The 27,963-nt window shown below is 33.0% G+C and overlaps 1 protein-coding gene across 2 annotated transcripts in view; it reads right to left on the bottom strand.

The window, feature by feature from the left end:
* The window catches only part of LOC130666022 (phosphoglucomutase), an 85,188-nt gene that overhangs the window by 22,962 nt on the left and 34,263 nt on the right, over positions 1 to 27,963 (bottom strand). For both annotated transcript variants that reach the window (XM_057466672.1, XM_057466666.1), the window contains exon 2: positions 3,748 to 4,186. In XM_057466672.1, the coding sequence (XP_057322655.1) occupies positions 3,748 to 4,186 (439 nt within the window). The remainder of the gene's footprint in view (positions 1 to 3,747; positions 4,187 to 27,963) is intronic.

The raw sequence follows: 27,963 nt of genomic DNA, 5'->3' as shown, positions 1-27,963 counted from the left end.
ACAGAAGCTGAATAAAATTTATGTAATCAACTATAAGTTCTCAAGTTTTTCAACTTCCCGCTAAGACAATCGATGATTTTAAAATTGACTATTTTTAGAATGATGTCCGAGTATCTGTGTGTGTGTGTGTGTGTGTGTGTGTGTGTGTGTGTGTGTGTGTGTGTGTGTGTGTGTGTGTGTGTGTGTGTGTGTGTGTGTGTGTGTGTGTGTGTGTGGCCATCAACTTTTCTGAAAATTTCAGATCATTTGATCAAGTAGACTCGAAAATATTGGCGAATTACGAAAAAAAAAAATGTTATTTTTTTAGTTTTTTACTGATTTCTCAGAAACAACTTGAACGATCGATTTCAAAATCTACTCAGCTCTAGAACTTTATAAGCCGCGTCCAATGCGACCTCAACCATCACAATCGGTTAATTTGTTCGAGAGATATCGTTGGAGAAAGAAATGGTGAAAAACGGTTTTTTTTCGATTATCTTCGAAGTGACTCATCCGATCAATTTTAAAATCTAATCAGCTTTAGAATTTATTAAAACGCATCGATTGCCACCTCAACCATCAAAATCGGTTAATTCGTTCGAGAGATATCGTGGGAGAAAGAAATGCTAAAAAACAGTTTTTTTCGAAAACAACGGCATACAAAAGTGTTTCCGAGCTCGAAGAGCTCGAAAACGGATTCATAACAATGTTTTCGAGCTCCTCGAGCTCGAAAACAGCGGGAAGTTTTAGGGCTGGCCCGCAGGGTTAACCGATAGACAGATTTTTTTTTATTATTTTAAAACAATTCTTCATACTGGTTACTATTTCATGCTCATTAACGTAACGATGAGATCTCCGTTGCCCGAGTAAAGGACTTAAGTGTCTTGACTCAAAACAAGAGACTGTGCATAACAATTGTCTTCATTTTGCATGTTAAACGTAACGGCTGATCCACGAAATTTTCATTACAACAAATTAAAATTAATTTATTAAAATAATGATTAAGCAATTTTATTTATATGATGAATAAATATTATGGAAACGTAACATAGATCTATACCATTTTTCATCATACCTACGCCGAAAGTTTACATTCTTGCCCTGTTTCGAGGCAAAAAAGTCGTACTTTCCTTTTATGAGAAAACAAATGATAAAAATAAGCGCATACGCCATTCTTCCCTCAAATAGAGGCCAAAATTTAAACTTTCAGGTGCAGATCTGGTGAAAAATTATATACACACCACGGAGCAAGATAAGATGTCCCGATTCGCGTGTTTGCCACCCAGGCACTTATACACGCGGGTTGGAATACCCGCATTCGGCGCAATACCGAATTGGTCTGGATTCGATTCCCAGTTCGGGCTATCTATATTTTTCTCAATTTATCTATAAATTGTCTTATTGAGAAGGTCATTTGCATGTTTAGATTTCCACTATATTTAAATGGTACCCTACTTTCGTCCTTAAGTGTGTTATATACTATTCTCCCAGAAGCCCAGGTTGATAAGCATCCGCCTAATCAATGTTTTTTTCTCTGATTTTGAGTTCGAAACGGGATAGATCATTAACAATCTAATGATTTACATAGGGAACAAAATACAGTTTTGTTTATGGAAAGTATATTTCAAATCACGCATGATTGAAACTTAAAATATTAATTGTTTACTAATTATTTAATTTAAGTTATTATTCATTTTAAGTGTTGCGTAATCACAACTACATTCAAATTTGAATGTAGTTGCACTTCCGGCAAATAGAGGCAGCACCTACTGGGGCCTAGTGTCTAGCAATTCAAACTTGACTAGCGCAGTGCGACGCATGCGCACCGATTTTTCCTGCCTCGTGTTGAGAAGACCGACGCCATTATCATCTTGCGTTCATATAATTTCTAGTGACACCACGTGTTTTATATAATCTATTAAAATTGCGCTCATCTCTAGTAAGTCATTAAAAGTAATCAATTAATTACATTAAGAGTTCGTAACTCTATATAAAATAGCTCATAAAATAAATAATAAACAACATCAAGACATCCAGTGTTCTACAACCTGTTCCTGAGGAGGTTATTTTCGACGGAAAATCGTACAGGTGCTTAATTTCTACTTTATAAATTAATTCAAGTGTTCATCAAAACAAAAGACTCCGTTTTATTATTTATTTGATTATTATTATGCTCAATTTCTTAATTAAACTAAAAGTTATTTTTCGCTCAGTAGCCTCTGCTATCATGCTACCACGTGTTCAACAAATAAATTAAAATCAGTGTAATTTATCATGAGCTCATTAAATTCAATTTAATTAAGTGATCATTACTATTAAAACTCAATAACAAAATTATTTATGTATTCAGTGCTATTAAAAATAGTAATCTACGTGTTCAATAATTTACTTCGCTCAGTAACCTCTGACATCATGTTACTTATTATCATGACATTTTTGCGATCAACTCAGTGTTTAATTAAACTCAACTTGATTATTTTTAATTCATTTATTTACTCGAGCTCAATTCAATAATTTGTGTTCAATCCTTCACGTATTCATGAGCTCAGACATTTAACAGTATTGATAAATTAAATAAACTATTTGCAACCCAGTGATATTTTGTGCTGTGACAAATAAAAATATTGTTATATTTTTAAATATGCGTATTTTTCCAACATCCTAACCACCAACCAGTCCTGGCATGTCTTTATTTAATTATTATTACAACATTAAGGAAAGCAATTTCTTTACGAAGTTTTTATTTATAAATTCTAATTCATTAATTAGCTGGCAATGTCAAACAAGTTTTTTTAGCTACCATATGACTGATATTCAACATAACAAATGACAATAAATAAATCTCGAATTAAAAAACTTGGTTTGAAAAATGATTTTCTGGTATTCTAGGTAATTTTAAATTTTGTCTTCAGGTCTCTCGGCCAAAAAACGTGAAAGTTTTCATTTCTTGCGCCCCACACATCCCCACTAATGTTAATTTAAAAAAAAAAGTAATTTACAACATCGATTTTCTCAGTTCGTCAGTAATTTTTATTTTGGTATGACAACGGTTGCTTTGCCAATGTTCACTACGTCATCTGGTAGTAGTCAATCAGAGAAGTGCATTTGGTAAGTAGCCAATGAGAAGTGAGGATTCGGTAATATACTATTAAGATGAATTAAAATAATAGTCGAATTTTAATAAATTTCTTAAGAGGCTCATTTTGCCCCAAATTTAAAAATTTTCAACAGATACGGCATATTAAGACTAAAAACATGGTAAGGGGCTAGAAAGAAGTAAAACACTTGAGAACCACTAAGGATATAGTCCTTTTTTCTTTGGGGGCCCATTTTGCAGCCCCTTCCCCCATATGCAATTCTATATAATTGAATATAATACAAGAAACAGAATTTGTTTTCACACAAATTTTGATTTCAAAATATCGCTTAGATATTAGTCGATTGTTTGTAAAAAGTGTCCATAGTTCAATAAATCGATTTCTATCGCCTGTCCCTATTTCCACCCAATGCCATACGTTTGTATGTGTCTGTCTATTTATAAATGCATAATTCATGCAGATGTAAGAGAGCATGCGTTGTATTTTAGTTTTTAAGAGAGAAGAGGCATCTGTTAACTTAAAAATTTCAAGAAATTTCCGCTCCTCCGTAGACTAACTATCCAAATTCATGGAATTCGACTGCATTGATTGAAAATAATTGTTGTTCAGCAATAGGTTATTTATTTTTAATGTTAATATAGAATATAATTTCAATTATTGTAGTAATTACCTCCATTTAGACAGTCTACTAGTATTTTAAATTCTCCTTTTTCTGAGTTCCCGTCAAAAAGTTTTTTGATATTTGGAAAATCAAAAATTTCCTTCATCAACATAACATAATCTTCAACTGAATCAATAACATCAATGATACAAGTTCGACCATCAACTTGTACACTGTTACTCTGAATCTTTGTGATATCTATATCAATGGTTGGAACAATGCTATACGATTTTAAAGTTTTAGTAATTTCATAGATTTTTTCCGTAATACTATCAGGCGCTGGTCCACCATTTTCACAATTCAATTTTATCCCAAAATCAGCATTTGGACCACCCGGATTGTGGGAAGCTGTAAGTACGATTCCTCCAAGCGTTTTATATTTCCGAATAATTGTTGATACTGCCGGAGTAGAGAGAATTCCATTTTGCCCAATAATTAGCTGTTTTATCTAATTAAAAAAAAACTAATTATATAATCACCTATAAATACTTTTTATTTATTTGAAGAATGTTGAAAAGTAATAGATACGATTCTGTAGTTTTAAAATTATTCTTGTTACTCAAGAGGAATCAATAGTTTCAGCATTACTTAGATATAGCAAAGAAAAATTGACTACTATACTGTTAAAATTTTATTCGATTTCCAAGGGAAATTGTTATTGAGTTTTAATTCAGTTTCAAATAATTGAATTTGTAAATGTAGCTAAAAATCAATGAAAGGATAAGTTTTTGATTTTTATTAATTTCTTGAGGTATAAATTGTTTTTTTTAGCAATAAACTAAAGTTTCGTCATAAAAAATGTGAGTTACTGTAAAAAAAAACCCATAAAACAATTTCAATTTCGAATTGCTGGTCAAGACACTATTCACCAGAACCATTTGATAGATTCTACTTGGTCTTGTCCAAGACTACGTACACAAGACAAACTTCTGATAGTCTTGCGCAAGCCTGGTCACAAGCCCACTAGTTAGTCCGCTAAAATTACTCTCAAACGTTGTGGAAAAGAATTATATATATATATATATATATATATATATATATATATATATATATATATATATATATATATATATATATATTGTAACATGATGAAAATTCGACATCAACCCGAGGTTTGAAATTATTTGAATAAAATAAATAGTTATCCGGTGAGCCAATTCTGGTGACACCTATGAGCAAAAATTCCGACTTTGACCGAGCAATCGACCCGACGCATTGATTGAAACGAGAGATCCGGGATAGACGCTGAACTGAACGGCCACGTTTTTTTATTTGAACAATTCGACTCCGACCAACGACCAATTTCGATCCCGACTAGTGAACAATTCGATTTACGCCGTTAAGAACAATCCGAGTTTGAACAACGAACAATTAACCGACATAAAACTGATCTCGACCGACAGTAACCGCCGTTTTGTGAACAAGTGAGCAAGCCGAAGCCTCGGCGTGAAACTGAACAAAGTGTACTAGTGAATTCAGTATTGAACAAGTGAACCGCGTTCGTGTAATAATTGAATAATTAATTAATTAATTACGCGTAATAACTGTGTGATAGTGAAATTTAATGCTTTACCGAAATAACATATTATTTTATATTTTATTTTATTTCATCAAGCAATTCTGAGAATTACGGATTATCCGTGTCTCATTCGTACGGCAGTAGAGTCTTGCCGTTTACAATACTCTGACGTCATTCGTCAAGTATTCTGTGTGGAAAATAAAATAAGTTTATTTTATGTCGACAACCGAACTGAATTTGTGTTTTGATCAAGTATTATTCTACGAGCCATTTTAATTTCGTTTATATCGAGTCAAGCCGACAACGGCATTTATTTGTTTTGTTTTGTAAACCGATTACTTTTGATATATGATACCGATCAATGATTTTGTTTAATTAATATCCGACTGATTGTTTTGTTTAATTCTGATCAATTATTTTATTGTAATCTTAAGTGCCTGACCTTTCCCCGATCCGCCACCCTAAGCCGAGTTATATTTTGATAATTATTTATTTGGTGATTATAAAATCACCTGGCGCCCAACTTCATAATTTTGAACAAGGTTGCCTTAATATATATATATATATATATATATTAGGGTGGGTCAAAAAAATCAATCATCTTTTTTTTTACAAGTCACACGGAAGAATGGGTTGCTAGACACCTTAAAAAAATTCTCACCAAATATGAGCTCTTAATTTTAATAGGAAGATGGCCCTCATCGCAGTTTTTTATTTTTTTCTCAGTCAAGTAGAGAAAAATTCATACCTCATCATTAATTAATTGTACAGAAAAATATTATAAAAGAATTTTGTAGGAAATTTAATGTTCTACAAAAAAGGTGTCTTATATTTTTCCCGTAAACCTCACCATTTGAATGGTATTGAAGATTTAAGTTTGATTATTTTAAGACAAATTCCATTTTTGTTTATGAATTTTATTACTCGACAATAAATGACTATTATAAAATGCGCAATGTTAATTTTTGTAGGAAATTAACTGCTCTATGAAAATGGTGTCTTATGTTTTGGCAATCAAATTAAGCCTTCAAAAGGTATTCATCATCAAACTTTCATGTGTACTGATTTTAAGAGTTTTTGATTAGATATTCGAAAAATATCAATTTAATTTATGAATTTCATACAAATTTCATTTTTTGTCATTAATATTTTTATTATTTGACTTTTATTTTCAAAATTTTTTTCCAATAATTCTAAACGTTTTATTTTTAATTATTAAAAATCACGATTATGTAAATTTTTTTCGATAATGTCTTCAAAACGGCTTTAAAAATTTTTCCACTATAGCTGGATATTGTCCTCGGAAAAATTTCTTCTCTAGAAAATTTTTGTTTTGTATTTTATTTCTTATGCAAGTTGTTAAAGAGCATCGAAAAAATTACCCTACTCACAGCAAAAATTGTTTGAAAATTAATAACTTAGCTGAAAACTGAAATAAAAAATTTTTTCATAACTAATTGGACATTTTTTTCCTCTAAAACTGAAACATATCATAATATATTTATAATGAAAACTTCGCTTTTTCTACTTGTAAATAATTAACTAAGCGATAAATAATGTAAAATTAATTTTTGTTAAATGTAGACAAAGATACTTACACATAAAAGAAAACTTAAAAATATTTTGAAGTTTCTCAGTTGACAAAAACTAAAATTCGTGTATATTTTCTCAATACTTATAAATTAAAATGATATTTTTCGAATATCTAATCAAAAACTCTTAAAATCAGTACACATGAAAGTTATATGATGAATATCTTTTAAAGGATTAATTTAATTGCCAAAACATAAGACACCATTTTTATAGAGCAGTTAATTTCCTACAAAAATTAACATTGCGCATTTTATAATAGTCATTTATTGTCGAGTAATAAAATTCATAAACAGAAATTGAATTTGTCTTAAAATAATCAAACTTAAATCTTCAATATCATTCAAATGGTGAGGTTTACGGGAAAACTATAAGATACCTTTTTTGTAGAACATTAAATTTCCTACAAAATTCTTCCATAACATTTTTCTGTACAGTCAATTAATGATGAAGTATGAATTTTTCTCTACTGGACTGAGAAAAAAATAAAAAACTGCGATGAGGGCCATCTTCCTATTAAAATTAAGAGCTCATATTTGGTGAGAATTTTTTTAAGGTGTCTACACGGAAAAAAATAAATAGAACTGGCTACCATGTCAGATAGTAGTCAGTGCCATCTGTAGAAAAAAAAATTGAGATAGCAGTGGGACCTATCTACGTAGTACTGGCTACTCTCTACATTGTACTCCGCACCATGTCGGATGTTACTCACTACTATCCTACATAGTACACTCTTACATATTGCCCAGTTCTATGTACATAGCAGCCAGTCGTATGTCAGATAGCAAAGGTTACTTTTTAAACATATTACCGACTGCTATCTGCAGATAGCGCCTGCGTCTATGTCAACATATTGCTGGTTACTGTGTATCATAGTAGAGAGTTCTATGTAAGATAGCAATGAGTACTATCTGAGATATTTTTTTCCGTAAGGACTTAAATAATTTTTTTTAGGGATGGCGCTAGTATTTATTATTGACAACGAACAAATAAAATTATTATCATAACTAAATTAATTATGACTTATTCAACTACGTTTACGTTTAAATATATAATTATTAATTATATATGATATTTTTTTTTATTTGTTGATATTTATTTATATTACGTATTTAAAAATATAATTACATCATATGAGTTCGTTAATTGCTGAACACTTAAATTTTTAATTTTATTGTATAAAATAAGTTTTTTTCATTCATGATAATAACCTTATTATAACAACAATTATTATACAATTACAATTAGTAACTATAATTAATGAACACTTGAATTTTGAATTTTATTTTATAAATTAAGTTTTTTTCATTTATGGAAATAAATTAATTATAATAATAATAATAATTATTATAAATTTACTACCGTAAATGAAAAAAACGTATTTTATAAAATAAAATTTAAAATTTAAGTGTTCAGCAATGAACAAACTCATATGATGTAATCATATTTTTAAATACGTAATATAAATAAATATAAACAAATAAAAAAAAATATCCTATATAATTAATAATTATATATTTAAATACGTAAACGTAGTTGAATAAGTCATAATTAATTTAGTTATGATAATAATTTTATTTGTTCGTTGTCAATAATAAATACTAGCGCCATCCCTAAAAAAAATTATTTAAGTCCTTACGGAAAAAAATATCTCAGATAGTACTCATTGCTATCTTACATGGAACTCTCTACTATGATACACAGTAACCAGCAATAGTTGACATAGACGCAGGCGCTATCTGCAGATAGCAGTCGGTAATATGTTTAAAAAGTAACTTTTGCTATCTGACATACGACTGGCTGCTACGTACATAGAACTGGGCAATATGTAAGGGTGTACTATGTAGGATAGTAGTGAGCAACATCCGACATGGTGCTGAGTACAATGTAGAGAGTAGCCAGTACTACGTAGATAGAACCCACTGCTATCTCAATTTTTTTTCTACAGATGGCACTGACTACTATCTGACATGGTAGCCAGTTCTATTTATTTTTTTCCGTGTAGCAACCCATTCTTCCGTGTGACTTGTAAAAAAAAAAAATAGTTGATTTTTTTGACCCACCCTAATATATACATATATATGTAGCGTTGCTACTAGGTGACGCAATCGATAAAATTCGACAGTTTCCGTCGAACATCGATTTATTCATTTATCCATCTCTACCACATTGGTGGGGACAATTAGTCATAGACCGTGGGATTGTACACACGCATCCAGGCTTCTTACTTTACTGTATACTTACAATCACTGTGTTACTTACGTTTATTTAAATAAAACATTTGTTCAAATTAATTAGTTGGTTTTAATAATTTATATTATCACCTCAACCACTAAATTGGTGACCCCGACGTGATTTTTTTTTAAGGGAAGCGTCGAACACGTGCATTACACAGTATAAAAATTTCGCGAGTTTTCGTGTTGATTTCCCACGAATATTTTGTCGCGTTGCCGTTTAATCGGCGAGATCGTGATTTTTGTATTCACAGTTATTTTTGTGTGACTTTGTTCTAAGTTAATTAGTGCAGTGAATTTTTTATCATTGTGCAGTTTTTCATATTTTATCACCGCTGGTGCATTGCGGAGCATCTTATGGACGTTATGCCGCATCAGTGTTGATTCGAGGGACCTTTAGTGCGATTCGAATAGTGATAAAAGTTTTTGCGCGCTGAAAATAAAATTGCCTATTTCGTGCAGTGTCGCATTAAATTTTCCGGTACCTACGTCATCGGCAATAGTTTCGACGATTAAGCCAGAGAGTCAGCCGAACATTCCTGAGTGACGAGTCATCGCTGGATACGTAGTAAAATTAAAATAATATAATTTTACGTGCAGGTGACATTATTATTTGAAATATTATTTTATATTTCAAAATGTACGCATCCGCCGCAGACGAACTCACTGCTTCGCGTAAGCAACTTGCACTGTTGACTGCCGAGTATAGCGAAATGCTTGCTCAGGAGCAACTTCCAAATACACGATCCAGAGCATACCAACACCGTCGTCCTCGGAGAGTTAAAAAATTCGACTATTGCTGGTATCATTTTAAGCATGGTAAAAATGCCCGATCGTGCATTCCCGGCTGCAAATGGCAGGGAAACTTAAACGAAAATCACTAGAGGCGGCTAATGATTCTCAATCGATTTCTCGCCGCCTGTTTATCCGAGACCGAACTACAGGAACGGAATATCTTGTCGATTCCGGCTCCGATTTATCTGTCTTTCCACGTGGCTGGCTGAAATCAAATAGCACACCCATAGGTTATCAACTGTATGCCGCAAACGGCTCGATAATTCAAACCTATGGTTTAAAATCGATTAAATCGAACCTTGGACTTCGCCGTGATTTCTCATGGAATTTTATCAATGCTAACGTCACTAAACCGATTATAGGTGCAGACTTCCTAAGTTATTATGACTTACTAGTCGACCTAAAGCGAAAATGCCTTCGTGATGGCATCACTGGTTTATTGACACCCGGAAATTCTCATACGACATCGGCAGAAACAAATATTAAAGCAGTCGATGGTAATTCTGCGTACATGGAATTATTAAGAGAATTTACTGATATTACAAGACCTGATGCTACTCAGCGTCAAACAAAAAAGCATTCAACGATGCATCACATACGAACGTCACCTGGCCCGCCAGTTTCGTGCAAAGCAAGACGCCTGGCTCCAGATAAGTTGAAAATTGCACAAACAGAGTTCCGAAAAATGATCGAGGAAGGTATTGGCAGACCATCCAACAGCGCCTGGGATTCACGACTTCATTTAGCGCAGAAGAAGTCTGGAGAATGGAGACCGTGCGGTGATTACCGACCGCTTAACGATAGAACACTCATCGACAAATACTCGCTGCGTTATCTTGACGACTTTGCCGCATTTTTACACGGTAAAAATATATTTTCAGTCGTCGATTTTGCAAAGGCATTTTTGCAAATACCCGTTGCACCAGAAGACGTGCCGAAAACGGCGATCATTACGCCTTTCGGATTATTCGAGTTCCGGTTTATAACGTTTGGGCTTAAAAACGCGGCTCAAACGTTTCAACGATTCATTGACGAGGTCACTCGCGACTTTGAATTCGTCTTTCCGTACATTGACGATATTTTAATCGCATCTACCGACGAAAAACAACACATGGAGCATCTGAAAATTCTATTCGAGCGTCTCCGTGAATATGGACTGGTAATTAATGTACCAAAATGCCAATTTGATCTACCGGAAGTAAAATTTCTCGGCCATCTCATCACCAAAGATGGAATCAAGCCGTCATCGAAAAAAGTAGAGGCTATTGTCAATTTCGAGCCTCCTACCACCGTAAAAGCTCTTCGTCGATTTCTCGGCACAGTGAATTTCTACAGAAAGTTCATCAAGAACGCTGCAGAAATTCTAGCACCGTTAAATAAAATTTTGGAAGGATCCAAAGTCAAAGGCTCTCATCCAGTCAACTGGACATCTGAACTTCAAGAGTCTTCCAAGTCAGCTAAACGAGCTCTCGCGGATGCTACGTTGTTGGTACACCCTAAAATCGATGCCGACTGGGCAATTTTCACCGACGCATCCGAAATCGGTATTGGAGCCGTTTTACAACAAAAAGTGGATAATAACTGGCAACCACTGGCATTTTTCAGTCGAAAAGTGTCTCCGTCGATTCAAAAATTGTCGACATACGACCGCGAGTTGAACGCCATCTATGAGGCTGTAAAATACTTTCGGCATATTTTCGAAGGCCGGCATGTTACAATCTACACCAATCACAAGCCGCTTCAGCACGCTTACAAACAGCGCACCGAAAGAGCATCGCCTTGGCAATTTCGTCGACTCGATTTTATCGGTCAATTTACTACCGATATTCGACATGTGTCGGGTACCGACAATATGGTCGCTGACACATTGTCACGCGTCGAAGCAGTATTAACTGCTATAACGTCGCAAGAACTTGCCGACGCTCAACAAACCGACAATGAACTTCAGCAGTTGTTACGTCAAACAACTGCTTTAAATTTAAAGACCATACAACTCGATAACGGACCCGCACTGTATTGTGACACTGCGTCGGGTACAGTGCGTCTATATGTTCCAGAGCCGCTGAGAAAGAAGGTGTTTAATTCACTGCACTCGCTAGCTCATCCCGGAATCAGAGGATCATTAAAAATGATCTCCAAACGATACGTCTGGCCATCGATTAATAAAGATTGCCGTGAATGGGCGAAATCCTGCATCGATTGCCAGAAAAATAAAGTTCAGAGACACGTGTCATCGCCGATTGCCAGTTTTGAACCTCCAAATGAACGATTCGAGCACATGCACATCGACTTAGTGTCATTAAAAACATCAAGCGGCTTTAACCAGTGCTTAACGATCATCGACGGATTTACGAGGTTTCCTGAGGCTGTTCCGTTATCCAATGGAACCGCAGAGACGATAGCACATGCACTATCGCTGCACTGGATTTCACGCCACGGAGTACCGAAACGCATTACTTCGGATCAAGGTCCGCAATTCGAATCGTCGTTATTCCAATCGTTGATGAAAATGTACGGAATAAAACACTTACATACCACGCCGTATCACCCGCAAGCCAACGGTCTCGTCGAACGTTTACATCGTCAACTGAAATCAGCACTTTTGTGTCACCAAGAGTCATGGTATGACGTATTACCAGCCGTTTTGCTCGGCTTACGCGCTGCCTGGAAAGACGACATACAGACGACACCGGCTGAATTAGTATACGGTGAGCCAATTCGTTTACCTGGTGAGTTACTCACTCCCAGTAACAAAACTTCACCTCATGATATCATTAACACATTAAAACTTCGTTTTAATTAATTGTCACCGGCCGAAATGTCGCGTCACGGCAAGCATTATGTTTTCTGTTTCAGGAACCTTAGTACTTGCAGCCACGTACTAGTACGGAATGACCAGGTTGGACCATCTTTCTCGCCGCCATACGAGGGTCCATATCGTGTAATAACCCGACACGATAAATACTTCATCGTTGATTTTTGTGGACGACGAATTGCCATTTCTGTGGACAGATTAAAGCCGGTCTACGAGGCAAATTCAGTCGACAAGACGACGATAATAACAAACTCCCAGCCGAATAACACAGCAACCGAGACCGTAAAACGCCGAGTCCAGTTTAATAATTAAAAATTTACGCGATTTAATAATTTTTTTTCACATAAAAGTTTTTTTTTACAAAGTAATAATTCACTACTTTATAATATTCATCCATTTAATTATTTATTTATTCATTTGTAAATATTCCATTACTTTAATTATCGTGTATTAAATTTAAAAAAAAAGAAAAAAAAAACAAAGGGAGTTCTGTAGCGTTGCTACTAGGTGACGCGATCGATAAAATTCGACAGTTTCCGTCGAACATCGATTTATTCATTTATCCATCTCTACCACGTTGGTGGGGACAATTAGTCATAGACCGTGGGATTGTACACACGCATCCAGGCTTCTTACTTTTCTGTATACTTACAATCACTGTGTTACTTACGTTTATTTAAATAAAACATTTGTTTAAATTAATTAGTTGGTTTTAATAATTTATATTATCACCTCAACCACTAAATATATATATATATATATATATATATATATATATATATATATATATATATATTAGGGTGTGCCAAAAAAAATCGATAATTTTTTTTTGACTCTCCCACGAAAAATTTGTTGGTCAGCCCTAAAAAAAAATTCAGTTAAAATTTCAGCCCTTAATTCCAATTTTAAGAGGTCCATCAACGATCAAAGTTTTCCCATTTAAATAACATGGGAAAACGATTTTTTTACATTATTTATGGCTGCAAACTGTGGAGATTTTTTTTTTTGACAATATTGATCAGTGAACCTTCTTAAGCAATAAATTGTCTATAAATAAGTCCGAAGAATCAAATCTGTGCACTCAATATTTCGTCTATTAATGACGTTAGAATATGCGAATTTTACGAATATTCGTTATTTTTACATCTGGAGACTAAACTGTGGGTTGTAGAAAAAAAAGTTAAATAGTAATTTTGTACCCGGGAAAAAATCAGCATGCATGATCATGCCTGAGCAGGCTTAAATCTCATGCATGATCAGGCTTGAATTTTGGCCAGACATGAACAGGCATGATTTTGCCTGAGCAGTCATGATCATGCATGATTCTGCCTGAGAAGTCATGATCGTGCCCAGTCATGCATGATCAGACCTGGATTTTGGCCAGGCATGATCATGCATGACCATACATTATCATGCATGACCATACATTATCATGCATGATCATACATTATCGTGCATGATCATACATTATCGTGCATGATCTTCCCTGAGCAGGCATATGATTTTATAATCTGTGATTCCTCTCGAGCACGTTTGGTCGTATTTAAATATTGGCTGCTTATGAAAAATACGATCAGGCATTCCCATACATGAGCACGCGTTATTATGCATGCACATGCATTCTCATAGTTTATTTATTTGAAAGATGTTGCTGTAAGTATTAGAAACTAAGGTATATAATTAATCGTACTATACAAATGATAGAGAGTAATTTATCAATTTTCATTGGTTATTTTATTTTGAACTTTCATTAAAAACTGTTTTTAACATATTATTCACTTAATGCATTAAACAATTAATATTTATGAATACAAATTGTTTTTTTATTTATTTAACTATTAATATGTTTAGTTTTCCACTATATTTAAATAGTGTATTACCGTACGATGGACGGTGTGGCTCAATAAGTTATATATCAAATTGAATGGAATATAGTATAGTGCCGGATAGCTCAACTGGTAGAGCACTCGGCGCGATACCGAATTGGTCTGGGTTCGATTCCCAGTTCGGGCTATCTATATTTTTCTCAATTTATCTATAAATTGTCTTATTGAGAGGTTTGCATGTTTAGGTTTCCACTATATTTAAATGGGTTTCCACTATATATAAAAAAACTCGAGATACAATGATTTCTAACGTAAGTCATGAGCAAGCCTGATCTAGAATGAATCATGCATGATCATGCTTGATCACAAATGAGTTATACATGATCAAGTATGAACCATGTATGGTCATGCATGACAGAGCATGCTCAATCATGACCTTTCCTGATAAATAATATCTCTGTAGACAATTATTCATAACGTAGGTTATGAGCAAGTCTAATCTAGAATGAGCCATGCATGATCATGCTTGATCACCAATGAGTCATGTCTGGCTATGAATGAGTTATGCATGATCAAGTATGAACCATGCATGGTCATGCATAATAGAGCATGCTCAAGCATGACCTTTTCTGATGGATAATATCTCTGGATACAATTATTTCAAACTCAATGCATGCGCAAGCTTGATCTAGGATGAGTCATGCATAATCATGCTTGATTACGAATGAGTCATGCCTGGCCATGAATGAGTCATGCAGGGACAAGCCTGAATTATGCATGAATCATGCACGATCAGGCACAAATCATGCATGAATCCTGCATGATTATACATGATCATGCATAGTGATTTTTTCCCGGGTAGTACATATGATTCTCTACAAAATTGCCATTGAAAACTTTTTTGTATGATGAACAGATCAATAGTTACGAGCTCACGAAGTCTTATTATTTAAATTATTTACTTATAACAATTAAAATATTGACTATAAAAAAAAAGTTGAATGGTCATTTTGTAGTACATTTGATTTTCTACAAAATTGTCCTAATGAACTCTTCTGTATGATGAACTTTTTTGTATGATGAACAGTTCAATAGTTACGGAGCTCTTGAAGTCTCATTATTCGAATTATTTACTTATAACAATTGAAGTATTAAGTATAGAGACAACAGTTATTTAAAAATACGGTAAAAAATCCAATATACTACGTATATAAGCGGAAATTTTATCTTCAACGACTCAATAAATTTGAGCTCCAAAAGTCTCAATTACAGATTTATTTAAATTATCAGTTTAACCTATTATCTGTTGAAAATAATTTGAATCAAAATTCTTTAGCGCTATTTTAAATTTAGAAAAAAAACTCGTAAAAAGTCCATCATATCATTAATAGTTGATTTTTTATTTACTATTTCTATTCCTTGATTACAAAAATCTAATAAAATAAAATTTTTTTTTTGTTTTCAATAAAAAACAAAAAGATTTTTTAATTTCTTCTTTGGAGTATCCGACACTTAAATATTACTAACGTATGCTATTAAATATTTTTTCATTATTTAAAGGTAATTATTGCGGAAGTTTACCAAAAGTTAATAATATTACATTTGAATTTCGATTTCATTATGCAGTTAAAAAAAAACTCAAGCATAATTTTTAACGAGAATTCCATTTACCAAATTAAAAAAAGCCATTCGGCAGCCGAAATGGAAGTAGATTTCTTTCTATACTATTTATATAACTTCTAAACTAATCGACCGATTGAGCTCATTTTCAAACTCGAACAAGGTAGTCACCCACAAAATACGCATACTTAGTTTCAAGGTGATCGGTTTGAAATTGTGGCTATAATCAAAGTGAAAACCTGCATAAAATTAGTTTTTATAATATTTTGTAAATGTTCAAAACCATTTATCTATTAGAAAAAATGGTTTAATCAATGAGCTGTATGGTCAAAATTGTAGGCAATCGGGCGAGCTTTTACATAGAACAAACGAAAATAAGCTATCTCTTTCCGTTTAGAAGTTACATCTAGTTAAAGCGGCAAACAAATTTTTATTGAAAATTTTACAAAATTTCAATTAACCATAACTTCTAAACTTATGGGCCGAATTGGGTCATCTTCGAACTCATCCAAGGTAATCGTCCATAGAATAAGTATACTAAGTTTCATTAAGATCGGTGTAGAATTGCGGACGCTATCGTTGGAGAACGGCGCGTTATATTATATATATATATTAGAGTGTCTCGAAAAATCGACTTTTTTTTTTTTCTTGAAGAACATTGAAAAATCGACAGAGTATCTCTAGACAAAGACCCTGTTAAAATATGAGATCTTAATATTAATATTTAAAGGTGGCGATTCACGATTTTCTATTTTCCATTTAAATAACATGGGAAAAAAAAAATTTGAATTTTGGAATTTTATACCTCGGCGATGGCTTATTGAACAGATAAGTTCAGGATATATTTTTGTAGGGAATTAAACGCTCTACAAAAAAAGTTTCTTATCATTTTTTGATAAATCCATCTGTTCAAAAGTTATTGGAGTTCGAAGTCAAGTTAGAATAAATTTCGAGATCTTTTTACTTTTCCGGCGAAGCTATCGGACTTATCATAAAATGTCATGAAATCTTATTTGTAGACAATTTTATTCCCTACAAATTATCATTGATAAATTTTTTTCATATTCTGCATTGTTTTCTAGTTGTTTCCATTTTAATGCCAAGCTCTTAAAATCGATCAGAACACTACTTTTTTAGGAGCTTGGCATTAAAATGGCAATAACTAGAAAAAAATGCAGAATTTGAAAAAAATTTATCAATGATAATTTGTAGGGAATAAAATTGTCTACAAAAAAGATTTCACGACACTTTATGATAAGTCCGATAGTTTCGCCGGAAAAGTAAAAAGATCTCGAAATTTACTCTAGCTTGACTTCGAGCTCCAATAACTTTTGAACAGATGGATTTATCAAAAAATGATAAGAAACTTTTTTTGTAGAGCGTTCGATTCCCTACAAAAATATATTCTGAACTTATCTGTCCAATAAGCCATCGCCGAGGTATAAAATTCTGAAATTAAAATTTTTTTTTCCCCATGTTATTTAAATGGAAACTAGAAAATCGTGAATCGCCACCTTTAAATATTAATATTAAGGTCTCATATTTTAACAGGGTCTTTGTCTAGAGTTACTCTGTCGATTTTTCAATGTTCTTCAAGAAAAAAAAAAAAGTCGATTTTTTGAGACACTCTAATATATATTTATATATATATAAATACATACATTTTGAACTGAATGTATTTCCTGACTCAGCTCATCGAGCTGAGTTTAGAGGTAGCAAAATTTTTCGAAAATTCTATCATGAGGACAAATACAATAGTTAGATTTTTATGAAATCTACTAAAAATATCAACTTATGTGCTATGATATTTTATGATCTTAAAAATTAATTGTAAATGAAAAACATTATCTTTATTATAAAATTTTTTAAAATAAAAATTATGTATTTTTTGAATAACTGTGAGCTCCCGATGAAAAAAGATTTTGTCTAATCATATATGATTATGTACGTTCATATATATGATCATATATGATTATATATAAAATTTTAAATTCTGGCAAACCAATTAATAAAAAAAATAATTTTTTTTTTTATGGCGTAGGAATTATGACAGAGTGATTAGCTTGCCAAGTCTGGTCGCACCTAAGTATTATAGTCGAATATTAGGGCGCCACTGGAAGATGGACTCGGCCTTCCAGAACCGGATGTTAATTGTAATTTTGGATTCTCAGGGTTGTTCGTAAATTTTATATTTTGTGAGAGAGGAGAGGAATAGTGAACAGGCTGAAATAAATTATATTTAAACTTTACTTTTAATTTTAATAACCTTAAGCACCTTGCTTATTATTTATTTAACCTTTTTATAACAATTAATTACTTATGACAAACTAAATGCCTTATGACAAACTATATTCTTATGACAAACTAATATTCTTATGACAAACTAAACGCGTCCCCTGGACGTTTCCAAACTCCCACACACACGTATTTCAAGCGTCTTCCAGACGTAACACACACACTCTCTTTAAAAAACCGTCCACCGGACGTTAAACCTTCAACCTTAATACACTTTGATTAAAAAACCGTCCACCGGACGTTAAACCTTATTTTCCTTAAATTCTACTTTAAAAAACCGTCCACAGGACGTTATCCTGCATATTCTTATTTCCTAGTGTCCACCGGACATATCCTAAACCTAACTTAATCTTTGTCCACCGGACTTACATCACAGACACAGTTCCTTTACTCTAACTTGACTCTACAAATTAATTGACTCTAATTTTAACAATACCCAATAACTTTTCCCATTTAAATTTTTACAATTCATAATTTCCAATACTCAATATAAAGTTTCTCATACCATAATTCACTGTATTTCCAATCAATTAATTTATTTTTGTTTAATGTAATTTATAAATTAATTAATTTTACCACTTATAAATTTTTCACTAATTATTTTGACTGATTAAATTTTTCTAATTAATTTGCCACAATTCTTATTCATTTATTACTTTCAATTCCTAAATGTTTCACTGACAATTTTCACAATTAAATTTATTTCACATTCAAAATAATCCGTTTTCTCAATTTTACTGACAATTTAATTTACCCAAACTCTAGTATCTTTTATTTAGTTTTTAGATATTTTGATTAACTTAAAAATTAATTTAATAATCACGTAATGACTAGAATTTGATTTCGGGTTGACTAGAATTTTCGGCCGGTGAATTGGCGTCACGCGGTTCCCGATTTTTATTGACGTTATTTGAGTAAATCGATTGAATTAATGAATCTTAGAATTAATGCGGCCGACGGAATAAATTCCAACCTGTATTAATCTTAAGATCAATTAATAAATTAATTTAGAACGGCTGGAGAGCCTGGAATAAATTAATAAATTAATAGTTTTAATGACCGGATTATTTATGCGATAATTTTATTTTATTCTGGCTGTGGAGCCTTGAATAATTATTACAGAGTTTAGACCAGATATTAACGACAAATGACGCGACGGAACTTTCGAGAACACGAGATTGAACGGCTGGAGAGCCTGAACTATCCGTTTCTTTACGCGAGATCAACGGAAAGATATTAAGTAATATATTATAATTAATTTGCCAGATTAATAAAATTAATCAGAGGCCTGAATTAATTATGATTTACCTCCAATTATAAGTTCAGCAGTCCTTGGAACTTTTAGTGATGATCTGCTCCGGGCTGCTATCAATCTCTCGATGTTAGTTGAGTTTTCAGGTTTCCGTTGTCTGGCTTACTTTGTCCTCGTAATTCCACTCCCACAATAATATTATTTATTTCACAATATGATAGATAACCTTTTATGTATACGGTCTAATCCCTTCGGATGTCCGATGAACTCTTGTCTTCACTTAGGCGTCCATCGCCTTCGGTCGTCCGACTGACTCTCTCGATTTTTGGCATTTCACTCCCTTATAACTCTTCGATTCAGGTCTCTTTGATTTACCCCCGGATAACTCATCCCTACTAACTTAATTAGTCAAAGAGAGGGACGGATGTTCGGGTCTCACTGATTAGCGACACCCGGTGACATGTCGAATCAATCAATTTACTAAACCGGGTTATAATTAGGACCCGTTATCGACCGTGGACAAATCAAAATTTAGATCTTAATAAATAGTCATTGGAATCTATTTTACCCTGTTACAGAATTAAGTGCTTATTGAGTGCTCCCGAAAAACTCGATGCAATGCCTGAAAAAAAAAGTTATTTAAAAAAAATATATAACAGCCGCCAGGAAAACTGGGTATCCATCACGAATAGATATAAATTAGAGCATATGTACTACACTGTAAAAAAAGCGGTGTTAAAATATAATAACACCAGTGTAGGACGTGTACTTGGGCGGTGTTATATGGGTGTAAAGACGAAATAATACCAATGTAAAAGTGAGGTAAAATGCGTCCATTCAGAGTTTTAATTTTATAAAGCTTAGAGAAGACGAAAAATGTCAGTTTCTTATGAAAATTAATAAAAAATATCATTTAAAAAAAAATTCAACGTATAGAACTTGGAAAAAAATGTAATACAAACAAGAAGATATAAAAATTTAATGAATATTATCAGGAAGAAATTTCAATTGCGATATGTACTTATTTACATAATTATTTATGTTGTACATAATTTATTTAAGAATTACACAATTTTATGTCCACCATTTCAATCACGAATGTATCTAATGATATCATTAGTTAACTATTAGTCAATAATCGACTAAAGAATCACAGAACATTAATTTTTTGTAAGTTCCGGTTTGGTCTGCCAGCTTGAGATTTTTCAGCAGTAAAGCTCAGAACTTATCGTCTCAGAGTAAATTGAATGAAACGTTATTTAGGTGCTCATTAAGTGCAGGAGATTCCAGGTGAGAGCTAAGCTTGAAGTGATCCTCTTGTTCTGGGAAAATTTAATGAAAACTTTTTTAATATTTGAGCTATCACTTATACTTTTTGAGATTTTTTCAAAAAGCTGGACGGCTAATTTTTTTAACGGTTTCTTGTTAATAACAATAGCAATTTTCTTTTCCAGAAAAAATCCAAAACACTTTTTTTTCTAGACGCCATTCCGGATCGTATAAGCCATCAACCATATTTTTAGGAGACCTGTAACTATTTTTCACAGGTCTTCATCTTCTCGACGTAACTAACAGTCATCCCGTAGACTATACATTAGACATTGTATAGCCTCATACATAGACTATACATTAGACACTGTATACCCTCATACATAGACTATACATTAGACACTGTATAGCCTCATACATAGACTATACATGATAAATATATACTGAACTACTATACTGAATTTTCATCAGATGTCGACGTTTTGAGGTCCTAGGAAGCTATTCTGACTAATTTCAAGATGATGTCCGAGTGTATGTATGTATGTACGTAGGTACGTATGTGAATACCTGTATCTTTTGAACGGATGAACCGATTTTGAACTTTATGGTGTCATTCGACGCGGCTTGTCAATATCTTGAAGCTGTGAGAAATTGAGCTTGATCGGTAGAGCTCGTTCACAGATATTCTAAAAAAAAAATTTTTTCAAAAATGTTTTTTTTGGATAACGTTTAATGTGCTTGATGGATTGATTTCAAAATCGACTGGGCTCTGAAGCTTTGTAAGCCGCATCGAATGCCTCCTCAACCATCAAAATCAGTAAATTCGTTCAAGAGAAACCGTTGTTGAAAGAATTAAAAAAAAAATTTTTTTATTTTTTTTGAAATATCTCAAAAGCGACTCAATAAATCGAATTCAAAATTTGATCAGCTTTAGAACTTGATAAAACGCGTCGATTGACACCTTAACTGTCTCAATCGGTCAATTCGTTTGAGAGATATCGTGGGAGAAAAAATGGTGAAAAACGTTTTTTTTTTTTAAACTTCAGCATACAAAAGTATTTTCGAGCTCGAAGAGCTCGAAAATGTATTCACAATAATGTTTTCGAGGTTCTTGAGCTCGAAAACAGCGGGAAGTTTTAGGGCTGACCCACAGGGTCAACTGATAGACCGATTTTTTTTTCTCGCGTTACGGACGTATTTTGCCGGCTAGGGTACCCCTCCGCAACGCGCCATAAAGAACTTCGTTCCAAAAACACCAGCATGAATTCAGAAAGGGTCCACTATTTCCGTCATGAAAAACAAAAATAAAAAATCTGTCTATCGGTTGACCCTGCGGGCCAGTCCCAATTCTTCCCGCTGTTTTCGAGCTTATTGAGCTCGAAAACATTGTTGTGAATACATTTTCAAGCTCTTCGAGCTCGGAAATACTTTTGTATCCCATTGTTTTGAAAAAAAAACGGTTTTTTAGCATTTCTTTCTCCCGCGATATCTCACGAACGAATGAACCAATTTTGATGGCTGAGGTGGCAATCAACGTGTTTTATGGAGTTGTAGAGCTGATCAAATTTTGAAATTGTTTGGTTGAGTCGTTTCAAAGATATTCGCAAAAAACCATTTTTTATCATTTCTTTCTCCCACGATAACTTTCGAACGAATTATACGATTGAGATGGATAGGGCGGCAATCGACGCTTTTTATTAAGTTCTAGAGCTGATTAGACTTTGAAGTCGATCGATCAAGTGGTTTCTGAGTTATCAATAAAAAACCAAAAAAAAAAAAATTTTTTTTTCCGTAATTCGCCAATATTTTCGAGTCTACTTGATCAAATGATCTGTTTTTTTCAGAAAAGTTGATGGCCAACAAGCTCTTTCGATTGCTGCCTTAACCATTAAAATCGGTTCATTAGTTGAAAAGTTATAGATCGGTCACACACACACACACACACACACACACACACACACACACACACACACACACACACACACACACACACACACACACATACATATACAGACACTTGGACATCATTCTGAAATTCGTGGATATTTCGGAATCTATCAAATCGATCAATTTCAAAATCTAATCAGCTCTAGAACTCGATGTAAGCATTCTATTGCCACCTCAACCGTCCCAATCGGTTAATCCGTTCGAGAGATATCGTCGACGAAAGTATAGAAAAAAAATGTTTTTTTTTTCATTTTTCGTGAATATTTCGGAAACTATCGAATCGATTAATTCCAAAATCTGATCAGCTCTAGAACTCAATAAAAGCATTCGATTGCTCCAAAGAACGTCCCAATCAGATAATCCGTTCGAGAGATATTGTTGACAAAATAATGAATGTAAAATCTATATCTTTTTTTTTCATTAAAAAACATCATAATTACTGAACATAACTACTCAAAACTAATATGTTCCTCTTTATATGTCATTTAAAGTGATTGCTCAAAAATCGTCATGTTCGCGAGTATCACGATATACTTACACGATATAGATACAACGTATCACGTAAATACTTATTCTTGAGCTAATTATTGAACATAATTGTAAATAAATATATAAAAAACGCTCATGCATTCATCATTTTGGATTCTAAATTTTCAAACTTTAACATAAACCGAAACCCTTTTGAGCTTGAAAAGCTCATAAGAAAAGAGAAACAAAGGTTTTCTCGAGCTCGAAAATGTATCTATACTAATGTTTTCGAGCTCTTGGAGTTCGAAAACAGCGGGAAGTTTAGGGGCTGGCCTGCAGGGCCAACCGATGCCCAGATTTTTTTTTCTCGCGTTACGGCCGTATTTTGCGATATTTCATCAGATGTCGACGTTTTGAGGTCCTAAGAAGCTATGCTGATTATTTTCAGAATGATGTCCGAGTGTCTGTATGGTTTTTTGCGAATATCTTTGAAACGACTCAACCAAACAATTTCAAAATTTGATCAGCTCTACAACTCCATAAAACACGTTGATTGCCACCTCAGCCATCAAAATTGGTTCATTCGTTCGTGAGATATCGCGGGAGAAAGAAATGCTAAAAAACCGTTTTTTTTTCAAAACAATGGGATACAAAAGTATTTCCGAGCTCGAAGAGCTTGAAAATGTATTCACAACAATGTTTTCGAGCTCAATAAGCTCGAAAACAGCGGGAAGAATTGGGACTGGCCCGCAGGGTCAACCGATAGACAGATTTTTTATTTTTGTTTTTCATGACGGAAATAGTGGACCCTTTCTGAATTCATGCTGGTGTTTTTGGAACGAAGTTCTTTATGGCGCGTTGCGGAGGGGTACCCTAGCCGGCAAAATACGTCCGTAACGCGAGAAAAAAAAATCGGTCTATCAGTTGACCCTGTGGGTCAGCCCTAAAACTTCCCGCTGTTTTCGAGCTCAAGAACCTCGAAAACATTATTGTGAATACATTTTCGAGCTCTTCGAGCTCGAAAATACTTTTGTATGCTGAAGTTTAAAAAAAAAAAACGTTTTTCACCATTTTTTCTCCCACGATATCTCTCAAACGAATTGACCGATTGAGACAGTTAAGGTGTCAATCGACGCGTTTTATCAAGTTCTAAAGCTGATCAAATTTTGAATTCGATTTATTGAGTCGCTTTTGAGATATTTCAAAAAAAATAAAAAAATTTTTTTTTTAATTCTTTCAACAACGGTTTCTCTTGAACGAATTTACTGATTTTGATGGTTGAGGAGGCATTCGATGCGGCTTACAAAGCTTCAGAGCCCAGTCGATTTTGAAATCAATCCATCAAGCACATTAAACGTTATCCAAAAAAAACATTTTTGAAAAAATTTTTTTTTTAGAATATCTGTGAACGAGCTCTACCGATCAAGCTCAATTTCTCACAGCTTCAAGATATTGACAAGCCGCGTCGAATGACACCATAAAGTTCAAAATCGGTTCATCCGTTCAAAAGATACAGGTATTCACATACGTACCTACGTACATACATACATACACTCGGACATCATCTTGAAATTAGTCAGAATAGCTTCCTAGGACCTCAAAACGTCGACATCTGATGAAAATTCAGTATAGTAGTTCAGTATATATTTATCATGTATAGTCTATGTATGAGGCTATACAGTGTCTAATGTATAGTCTATGTATGAGGGTATACAGTGTCTAATGTATAGTCTATGTATGAGGCTATACAATGTCTAATGTATAGTCTACGGGATGACTGTTAGTTACGTCGAGAAGATGAAGACCTGTGAAAAATAGTTACAGGTCTCCTAAAAATATGGTTGATGGCTTATACGATCCGGAATGGCGTCTAGAAAAAAAAGTGTTTTGGATTTTTTCTGGAAAAGAAAATTGCTATTGTTATTAACAAGAAACCGTTAAAAAAATTAGCCGTCCAGCTTTTTGAAAAAATCTCAAAAAGTATAAGTGATAGCTCAAATATTAAAAAAGTTTTCATTAAATTTTCCCAGAACAAGAGGATCACTTCAAGCTTAGCTCTCACCTGGAATCTCCTGCACTTAATGAGCACCTAAATAACGTTTCATTCAATTTACTCTGAGACGATAAGTTCTGAGCTTTACTGCTGAAAAATCTCAAGCTGGCAGACCAAACCGGAACTTACAAAAAATTAATGTTCTGTGATTCTTTAGTCGATTATTGACTAATAGTTAACTAATGATATCATTAGATACATTCGTGATTGAAATGGTGGACATAAAATTGTGTAATTCTTAAATAAATTATGTACAACATAAATAATTATGTAAATAAGTACATATCGCAATTGAAATTTCTTCCTGATAATATTCATTAAATTTTTATATCTTCTTGTTTGTATTACATTTTTTTCCAAGTTCTATACGTTGAATTTTTTTTTAAATGATATTTTTTATTAATTTTCATAAGAAACTGACATTTTTCGTCTTCTCTAAGCTTTATAAAATTAAAACTCTGAATGGACGCATTTTACCTCACTTTTACATTGGTATTATTTCGTCTTTACACCCATATAACACCGCCCAAGTACACGTCCTACACTGGTGTTATTATATTTTAACACCGCTTTTTCTACAGTGTAGTACATATGCTCTAATTTATATCTATTCGTGATGGATACCCATTTTTCCTGGCGGCTGTTATATATTTTTTTTAAATAATTTTTTTTTTCAGGCATTGCATCGAGTTTTTCGGGAGTACTCAATATGCACTTAATTCCTACGCCATAAAAAAAAAAAATTATTTTTTTTATTAAATGGTTTGCCAGAATCAAAAATTCTGGCAGTCCATCCGTTTTTTGTAAATTTTGCGATTTTTTGACCTAATTGACCTAATTTGCTATTGGCGCACCTCAATAGCACTTAAAAAGCCCCTAATTTTTACTTAATCTAAATCCAATTTTATCGAGATGGGTTAGCTAATTTTACAGGCATGAAATATTGAGTGCACAGATTTGATTCTTTGGACTTATTTGTAGACAATTTATTGCTTAAGAAGGTTCACTGATCAATAATGTCAAAAAAAAAATCTTCACAGTTTGCAGCCATAAATAATGTAAAAAAATAGTTTTCTCTTGTTATTTAAATGGGAATACTTTGAGATCGATGATGGACCTCTTAAAATTGAAATTAAGGGCTGAAATTTCAACTAAACTTTTTTTTAGGGCTGACAAACAAATTTTCGTGGGAAAGAAAAAAAATTATCGATTTTTTTTGGCACACCCTAATATATATGGGGCATTCCACCAAATAAAATTTGAGCTTTTTATTTGCAGCTGTTTCAAAGTTATGATTTTTTGGATTTTTTAAAAATTTTTGTTTTCAACTTTTTCATTAATTTTTTTGACGGAAAATTTTTTTTTTTTAAAATGAGCACATAACAGTTTTTCGTAGGAAAAATTCTCAGCTTTCCAATAAGAATATCCATTTTTTATTTTATGTTACAGAAGACCTTTTAAAATTCGATTTAAGACGAAAAAACGATTTTTATGACTGTGCGGCGCTTGATACATCTAATTTGATATTTTTTTCTGAAAGTTGAGATTTTTTCCCACAAAATATGTAATTTTCACGATGTGCATATTTTTTGTTTGAACAAAATCAATAATTATTTAAATGCAAGTCATTAATTTTATAGTTTTAACAAACTGTAATAGTTCATTGTGTGGCAAGAGATGAAACAAAACGACGTCAGACGAAAGTAAAGTAGGCTGCCCGAGCCGTAGGCAAAAGCTGACAGTAATTGCAATCTGAAGTCGTGTTTCATTTAGTGTTACACACTATTTTTTTCATGATTACCTGCATTGAAAATTATTATCAGTGTCAGCAGCTAGTTAGAATCAAGTTATATTAAGACCAATGGTGTGATCAACCATTAGTGTACGCCTAACTTATGATTTGCAATTTATAACTAAACAGAAACCATAAATACTATTTATTATGTACACAAATTTTTATAAAACTTGATTACAAAGTCAGAACTGTCATTAACGCAGATGACAAACTCAAGAATCAAAGTTCAAATTACTGATTCCTAGACTTGAACCATTGATGCTGGTATCATGAAAAATAGTTTTATAATTTTTGTTTTTAGAGCTTTACTGCAGATACATACCTGAAAACATATCCTCACACCACAAAATTTATACATCCGGATATTCAAAATTCTACCAGCGTTGATTTCACTGTTATAATCAACCCTTATTAAAAGAAACGACTCAAAACGATTGGAAAAAAAATTTTAAATACTTTTTAATGCTTTTGAATACTTTTGAATCACCCTTTTTATGGGCATTTAACATTACAAATCGTTTCGAATCGTTTTGTTTAATCAGGGAATGATGACTTTTTATAGAAAATAAATGTTTTAGACGTACGATACTTGGAGTCAAAAACGGTGAAAGAAACACAAGCAGTGCACTATCTCACCTCTTCTTGATAACTTAAGATATATATGTGTTAAAAATGTATCAACATCCTCAAAACAAATAAGAATTAACGTTTTTTAATCATAGAGAGTTTATATTTTATTTAATTTTG

This window comes from Microplitis mediator, chromosome 1 (genome assembly GCF_029852145.1).
Source record: "Microplitis mediator isolate UGA2020A chromosome 1, iyMicMedi2.1, whole genome shotgun sequence".
In the NCBI taxonomy this organism is placed as follows: Eukaryota; Metazoa; Arthropoda; class Insecta; order Hymenoptera; family Braconidae; genus Microplitis; species Microplitis mediator.
The sequence above is the reverse complement of the archived record's forward strand: the minus strand, read 5'-3'. Positions and strand labels throughout refer to the sequence as shown.